This window comes from Condylostylus longicornis, unplaced genomic scaffold (assembly GCF_029603195.1).
Source record: "Condylostylus longicornis isolate FDR11 unplaced genomic scaffold, ASM2960319v2 ptg000107l, whole genome shotgun sequence".
NCBI lineage: Eukaryota > Metazoa > Arthropoda > Insecta > Diptera > Dolichopodidae > Condylostylus > Condylostylus longicornis.
This window is the reverse complement of record NW_026578075.1, coordinates 2,343,237-2,352,077: the sequence shown is the minus strand read 5'-3', so window position 1 is coordinate 2,352,077 and position 8,841 is coordinate 2,343,237. Positions and strand designations below refer to the sequence as shown.

General features: G+C 25.6%; 2 protein-coding genes across 2 annotated transcripts in view; one reads left to right on the top strand and one right to left on the bottom strand.

Moving 5' to 3' along the window:
• Nucleotides 1-754: 754 nt before the first annotated feature.
• Nucleotides 755-1,555, top strand: LOC129614350 (probable 60S ribosomal protein L37-A). The gene is made up of 3 exons (XM_055528923.1): nucleotides 755-838; nucleotides 1,005-1,140; nucleotides 1,373-1,555. Exons 1-3 carry the CDS (start codon nucleotides 836-838, stop codon nucleotides 1,504-1,506), a joined length of 273 nt encoding a protein of 90 aa, XP_055384898.1. The 5' UTR covers nucleotides 755-835; the 3' UTR covers nucleotides 1,507-1,555.
• A 1,765-nt stretch (nucleotides 1,556-3,320) lies between these two features.
• The window catches only part of LOC129614411 (protein PFC0760c-like), a 43,326-nt gene continuing 37,805 nt past the window's right edge, over nucleotides 3,321-8,841 (bottom strand). Inside the window, 4 exon segments of the mRNA XM_055529000.1 lie at nucleotides 3,321-3,744; nucleotides 3,827-4,041; nucleotides 4,773-5,183; nucleotides 5,382-5,694. Of these exon segments, the coding sequence (XP_055384975.1) occupies nucleotides 3,535-3,744; nucleotides 3,827-4,041; nucleotides 4,773-5,183; nucleotides 5,382-5,694 (1,149 nt within the window). The 3' untranslated portion in view covers nucleotides 3,321-3,534.

Genomic DNA, 8,841 nt, shown 5'->3' with positions numbered 1-8,841 from the left:
ACGGCTATATCTACACATATTTGTATGTAAGGTATACGTAAGGTAAATGTGTGTATGTGCATGGTAATCACAATTCGGGTCTGTTACTGTTATCGTTGATTAAAAACATTATAATATTCTGAATTAATGGTGTTACCTATAAATTTGTGATGCAATTAATTGGAGCGTAAAATTGATTTTTGATTAATATAATGCTCAAGATAAATTTCTAAAAACCGTTGATTGCAATCATAACGCTTTAATACATATATTCATCACTTGAAATTAATAATTGAAATATAGGCAATTCAAGCTCTTGAATTTACATAAATTGTATGTATCTTAATATTAACGGACTTTTACGATCGATATTTTGCTCTTAACGTATTTTATTATTTCTCCATCTATTATTTGGTACTGAAATATTGATATAGGGAGTAAGCAAAATTTGATTTAAATACTGAAATTAAAGATAACATGCAATTATGTTAAAAAATTTCCTGAAACACATCCACAAAATGACAATTTTCTTGCAAGTAGGCGCTTTTACTAAAATGTTGTAAAAAAAAAAATGGAAAGTTTAAACAAATTCGCGACATCTATTGCTAAAATTATATAATTAGACGATTGCAGAAAAAATAACAACGGTAATAATTCCTATAATGTATGTTCCCAGGAAGAGTGTGTTTTTTTCCGCACGATGTCTCTACATAGTGATACATAGCAGTACGAGTACTGATTGTGAATATTTTGTAAGTGTTGCCGTTTAAGGCACTAATATCATTTTCATTTCCCTGAACTAATGTCATTTTGACATTTTCGTTTCTTTTCCTTTCCGGTCTCGTTCGTTAATAAAATGGTAAGTAAATACGAGTACTGGGAAGAAATAATAATAAATTTTAAATCATCAGTCATATCTACTACTTTTTGACTCTACTATTTCAATTAACAGTTCTATAAATATCACAATATTTTCTATATATTAGTCTAATCAAACAAATAATGGATAAATAATATGATTTTAGACGAAAGGTACATCTAGTTTTGGTAAGAGGCATAATAAAACACATACCCTGTGTAGGAGATGTGGCCGTTCATCGTACCATATTCAAAAATCACAATGTTCCAGATGTGGTTACCCATCAGCTAAATTACGATCATGTAAGTAGCTTAAATTACATTTATGTATTGTTTATCTTTAATTAAGTTCAGAAACATTCTGTGATTTTGAGGATTTTTGTTGCAAAAACACTATTCCCAAGCACACAGATAAATAAAAGAGTAAGAAGTTTTGATAATAGAAACATACACGTTCTTTTATCAAAACTTTAATATTAACAAATCGTTACACTAAAAGTTTTCATAAATAAATAATGTACTTATTCGATTTTAGATAATTGGTCAATCAAAGCCAAAAGGAGGAAGACCACTGGAACTGGTCGTATGCGTTATTTAAAAGTTGTAAGACGGCGTTTTAGGAATGGATTCCGTGAAGGAACACAAGCTAAACCAAGAAAAACTACATAAATTAAATAGTTTGGTATGCAAAATAAAGAAGTGAATGTTTAACAGAAAATTCTGTGACTTCTGTTTTTATTGAGCTCCCACACGTTAAAAAGTTGCAAAACTTTTTTGGAAATTTTAATTCAAAAATAAGATTTAAAATAACAATACATCAAAAGAAATGTTGATATTCGCAATATTCCATTAATACACAAAATATGTATAAAAATTTCATAAATCCTTCGATTAAATATGTACGTACCTACCACGGCATAAAATAAAAATGGTTTGGATAACAATATTACAACTGATAAAAGATATTTGTAGAAAAGTTGAATTTTTTCAGAGTGATCAGGAAATTCTAAGAGCTACCTGTGTAAATGATAGTTTACAAAAATTAACTATAATTCCGCACTTGAATTATTGCAATGTATTGTGTATATAAAATATTTGCGTGTTTGGAGCAAAAAAATAATCAGAAAATATGAAAGGTATTTGCATACATTCTGTATACATTATATACATCTTAAAACCGTGCTTGAAACAATACCTTTATATTTTCATTCATTTACTACCATTTACAATAGTCTAATAAACGTCTGTAGTATTTATTAAAAATGAAATAGTCAACTGTTTTGCAATTTTTGAAATATGTAATTTATTTTTGATTTAATCCATTCAAATTTTGTTCATTCCTCCTCACATCGTTAGAGGAAAAAAAACATTTTGAGCAAACTGATGCATTTTTACATTTGTACATGTGTCATTGAAACACACGTTTTAAGTTTGTTTTTGCTTATTAAAAAACTTCATAAGAAAAATGTTGAAATCTCGATTAAAATATTCGAATAAATTTTAAATATAAAAAATTTTAACTATTGTGCCCACCTCTTTTACTTTTGCTTTGACTTTTTATTTTATTAAGAAATATTTTGGCTCAACGTCTGAGTCGATTTAGTTCCGCCCGTTCAGAGAGTGTAAAGTAGCCTAAGGGAGAGTGTAGCTCATCAGATTTGTTATAAGAATCAATACTAAAATTTTATTTAAATTGAATGTGGTTGTATAATTGCCATACAACTTAAATTGTTACATATTTAGATATAGATCAAACCTTATTATATAAATTTTGCACAGATAAATATGATGATAAGGTCATTAATTTATATAAAATAGAATATGTTTGAGATTACATGTCTTTATGTTAGCTACCATAAAACTTCTATAGTTACTCGTCGATATTTCAGAAACTATTGAATAGTATTTAAATTTCATACAAACATATGCACTAATGTGATTATTACTTTGATTAAAAGTCATTAATATGTATCGTTCCATATGCTAGTCCCACTTGCCATACAACTTCAAAGTTTCTAGATTATTTTAAAGTGCTGTGCTGAGGTTGAGCATGAAATATATGAATATTCTCGTTTGTTCATTAAAATTGTTGTAAATTAACATAAACTATTACAAAGAATCAAAGCAAATATGTATATACTTAGGTATTTAATTAGTTTTGGTCAGAGCTATTCAAAAGCAAAAGTAAATAAACATTGCAAGCAGTTATACATATAAGATGTTGGGTACAAAGAAAATTACCCTTTTTTTTTGGTTTTTGGATTAAAGCATCACGAGTTTTCTTGCATTTGCATTGAACATTAACACAAATTGCAATATTGACATAATACTACATACATACATATGTAAGTAAATCTTAAACTGCATAAGTCTCCTTATTCATTCCTATTAATGATTATCTTTTTTTTATGTACATGCATAAGTATACGCACATATTATATTGAGAAAGATTGTTAATTTAATTTTAATTTAATTTTATTTTATCTATTTTTTTATTGTATATATATACATATGCTTAACATATAAAAATATACATTTCATTTTCTTATTACATACTTACATAAAACAATTTTATAAAAAAAAAATTAAGTCAGTCCTTAAGTAAATATTTTCATTTTTTCTTGCAATGAGTTTATTATATATACAAGTATAATATAATCATGTAATTATTGTAACAGTTCATGAGAAATTTTAGTTTTAATCCTTACATCCTAAGCCAGCTGCCCAATTACATATTCCTCCAACTGGATCATAACTTAAATTTTTCGGGCATGTATATTCCCATCCTACAACACCTCCCGTTTCCATTTTAGCACATGATATAAATTTTCGGCATGATAATGGATGAGGAAAATTACCTTGATCCAAACATTCAATTAATCCTCTTCCATGTAAAATAACTTTGACCTTAATCAATGAAATAAAAATAAAATGCATATTTATAAATGATAAAATCTAAAAATATTACTGATTTAATTTAGCACAATACCTGAGAATTAGATTTTGCTATTACTTTAACATCATCATCATCGTAATAATCATAGTCTGTTATAGGGCGATAAACATTCTCTGGCGAAAATTTTTGTTTGCTAGTAACTCTATCAAAGGGTTGTCTAATTTTTGTTGGCCTTTTTTGTCTTATAATTTCTGTTGTTGAACTCGGTTGTTGTGTAGTTGTTTTAATTGTTGTTCTTATTTTTTGTTCTAATATTAAATTGAAAAATTTTAATTATAAATTAACCTTATATGCAAATGAACTAGAAATATTGAAATGGAAGGATGAAATAGACAAAGCTTAAACCGTATTATAAGTTTTTCTAGCCCAATTGCTAGGTTTTTTCCGTACGATTGTTAGAGTAATGAAATGCAGGTTCGGGCAAGTAGGTAGATATTTAGACTTTTCAATTTCAAACAAATGTTTGGAAAACCGAATGTCGTAGAAGTAAATACATATGTACTGTACTTATTTACCGACAATTCGCAAATTTAGTGAAACGATCGTTATTTATCAATAAATAACCTACATATGTATAATTTTTTATTGCTCCAATAATAGAAAACCATCGTTTCAACAAAAAGTGACGCAAGTATAAATGTGCAAAAAAATTTAAAAAATAGTCAAAAAAGCGTTTTTCTTTGAAGAAGACTCTTGTTTACCAACAAGATCTTCACATAACAGAAATTTAAAACCGACTCTTACGAGTATATTATTGTGTAAATAAGACTGAATATTCTGTGAAAAGTGGAATAATCGAATTAATCGAAGAAAATGTATAAAAAATTGTGAAAATAGAAAACATTGCACTGCGCAGTAAGGCATTCCGATAAATCCCTCCATTTACATCTCCTAGTTCATTGACTGCTGCAGCTATCTACTATACAATCATATCAATGTTTAATTGTTAAATTTAAAAATTGAAAAATCCAAGACTTACTATGGGAAATATTATGACTAGTAGAACTTCTATCAGGAAGATGTGTTGATATTTTTAATGTATCACCGTTTTCAATTGCGTCTGAACTAGAAAAATTTGATTTCAAGGTACTAGCACTCGTTATGCTAACTGGAATTGGTGCTTGAGAAATAGCTTTAATTGCTTCTACTAATATTTCATCTTTATTTTTTTCATCAACATTATCAAAATAATTAGTTTTTTTGTCTAAAAATTTTTTGTCTTGAATACTTGAATCAACTTCTTGATCATTATCTTTTTTAGGAAGTAGACGATTTTTTTCGATCAATTTTGTTGAACTTGGAGAAATTGGAGTTGTTGTAGCTATCGTCGTAGTGTAATATTTTCTCTTAAATAACATATTTCTTAGACGATTGGTTGATGTTTCATTATCTGGAAAGATTTCAAAAAATTTAATGTATTTATGGTATTTTTACGAATTTACAATGCATTTAATAAAATAAAAATCTATCAATGTATGTCTACTGCTCAATTAAAAAAAATACTTTGATTAACACCATACAAGCAGAAAATAAGAAAAAACTGGGTAGCTATAATAAATATTTTATGATATTATTAAATTTCACTAACCTTTGATTGTCGAGGCAGTAGTTGTCGTTGTTGTTGTTGTTGTCCGATATGATTTTTTACCTTCAGTATAATTGGATGGTCTCGAGTATTTCCTTCTACTTATAGTTAATTTTGAAGCTATACTTGGAGTACTATTTTCATCAGCAGAAATTGTTGTCTGTGATTTTTCTGTTGTACGATAATCAAATTTATTTCGTCTATTTAAAAGTGTTGTTGCTATTGAAGTAACTCCACTATGGGATGGCAATTGTGTTGTTGACCTATTTCTTAGATTCAATAAAGGTCGAGAATTTTGTCTTAAAGTTAATTGTGACTGTAAGATTAAAAAATTTATTATATATTTAATAATTTTATCCTTTACTTGAGTCATAGAGATAATTGTGCGGGTATTAGCTTGTACGAGTATTATGAAGCTTTAATTGAATATCCTTGTGTTAATATAGTTTCTAAAAAATACATGTATGTATAAAATGCTTTTGTGTTTCTAAAATATTTTACTTTACATGTATATAAATAAAATTATATCGATAAAGTATAAAATATAAAGGAATAGTAAATAAAAAAGAATTGAAGAAGCAGGAATATAAAAGGAGCTCCATAATACAGAAAATATGTATGTATATATATATGTATATATTTTTTTTAAATAAACATGAAAATAGAAACTACTATTTACGAGCATATTTTAAGGTAAACCATACAAAATAGATATTTTAGGTGGAATTCATATAAACACTCGCAATAAATAATATTACATATAATATTGATTGTTGTATGTACATACATACATATATAGAACAGATCTTAGCCCATTTGAAATCTTGTATTATCCCCCTACCCCCCTAAATTTCAAGCCATAACCAAATGGAAATGGTTTTACTCGATATTATTGTTGATTTTAATATATTTAAGCAATTGTAAATTCGTTTTTTTGTGATTTTAAAGTTAAGGAAAATTTTCAAAGAAGGAAAACATAAAAGTTTACGATTCTAATATCATAAACTATACTCACCAAAAAAATTAAAATTATGAATTGTACACAAAATATATTAAACGAAATTAATGTTAATTACATGTACGTTTATAAAAAATTAAATTTTATTAATAAATTTAAATACTTTTTATTATGAAGATTTCATTTGTCTGTCATCAAAAATAGCAATGTTTTGAAATTTGACATTACATATTTAAAAGGAACCGTAAGGAAAACGGCAAATGTTATACTACAAATAAATTTTAAATATGCATTTGTAGCCCAATACCGAACTACATATACTACTAGTTGCCTCATTGTTGCTCATCTGAGTTGGGCAACAAAAAGCGGTACATATAAACTGATTTCGAAATTTATTTTAATATCTTAGAGTAGAATTCAAAGTACTTAAATTTTTAATAAAAATCATTTACTACTAATTCGGAAGTTAAAAGCGAACTTGATTGTTGTATTAAAATAGTGCAGATACAATATGTTAGAATATTGTATTTTAAAATGACCATTAAACGTAGAAAATAAAATATTAAAAAGTGAAAAAAATACACCATTTCTTCAAAACTTATTTGTCAATATAAAGTGTATTAGCATAAGATCAAATAATAATTAAAATTTACAAATAGTAAAACTTAATCCGTGAGCATAATTTGAAATAAATTCGAAAACATTATTTTATTTTGTCTTACATCGTTCTATTCAAAATCTTTAAAAATTAAAAATTGAGGACGTTCGGTTTTTTTAAAGTATAAAAAAAAATTAAGGTCAAAATTTCTATTATGTATTTACATAAGTAATTAAATAAGTAGTTACTTATTAAAATCATTATATTATTGTGCATACATAATATGTACATATATATTTTTATTTTAGAGGAATGAATTTTGCAAAAAAAAAAATTTATATTTATAGTACAGGAGAGCACAATATTTACTGTGACTTCAAAATTACAGTAATACAATTCAATAATACCATATACAAACTCATAAGCGGTATTATGTATACATTGTAGACTGCAATTTAGAACTCAAGGATTTTCTAGAATGTTTACAAAAATGTTGATTGAGAGCAACTTATGTACAAATTATAATACACATATTATGCACATGTGTATATGTATTTACATATATGAGTTTGTAAAATATAACTTTAGTTTTACTAACAAAAATAAACAAACAAGTTTATGTACATATAATGTACAAATATATGCAAAATTACGGACTTTTTACAATTAATCGGATATGTAATTTATGATATAAAGGTTATTTATTTAAATTATGCCTCCCAACATAAAATTTTCCTTAATAATTATGTATATATTATTTATAAGACTACGCATTAATTAAGTACCTTATGTATGTATGTACAAGTACTTCTCATTATAAATTTTATTTCATCTTTTTCCGAACTTAAGTTTTTAATTTCAAACTCAACAAATTTTCATGTGCTTCCATGGCATGGCGTTCAAAGGAATTATAAACTTTTAGGTAATTATTATTTACAGAAAAAATTATTTTGTTTTTTTAATATTTTGCACACATAGTTTGTTTGATCAACAAAACACTCTGAATATTGTAATTTTTTAAAAAAATATTAAATTTTGAATTATGCATTTTATTAATTAAAAATCACTTAAAACAACAAATTGAGTGTGATATTAGATTAAAAGCCAATATAATGACGTAGTATGGATAAATAGATATTGCTGACTTCAAAATTACAGTAATATGGTATTAGTAAAATATATAATACAGCTTATAAGTCATAATTGCTGTATACAATTACTACTGCATTTTGAAGTCATGGAATTTGTTTTGTTAACAAATATCACATAAATTGCTTGCACGTCCAAAAATTGTAATTTCTTTACATTTTATTATTTTGTACATTTAAATAATTTAAAAAAAAATTCATGGCCTAAGTATTTGCAATTCGTAAGTGTGTTTGGACTCACAAATACTTTTTAAATATTTTGTTCTTGTAACAAACCCACTTACATAAAAAATAATTGCGTAACTTTAATAAAAAGAAATTAAAAAATACAAAAAGTTTTCTATGCTTTATACAAGGAATAGGACCTTTTTGTTTTAGTTTCTTTTCCTTTTAAGGCGGCGCAAGAAATTCAGGACAAAATTTGAAATTTTTTAAACTTTATCGAAATCTTACAGAATAATATTTTTAGATTAAACAAATTTTTATCTGTTTTTTCCTCTCATTATATTAAAATTTTGTATGTATTTGACAAAAAAAAAATATTTTTTTTTTTCTTGTATTGTTATATTATGAATCTTATATATAAACTTAAATCTAATAAATGCCTATTTACATAATCGAATAATTATACAATATATATTTGACTTAGCACACTCATATAATTTTATTAAAAAAAAAACATAGTAATTATCTATGCATGTTAATTTTTACATGATCAAATAGTTGATTTAGAAGATTTTATGATTTCGATGAAAAAAA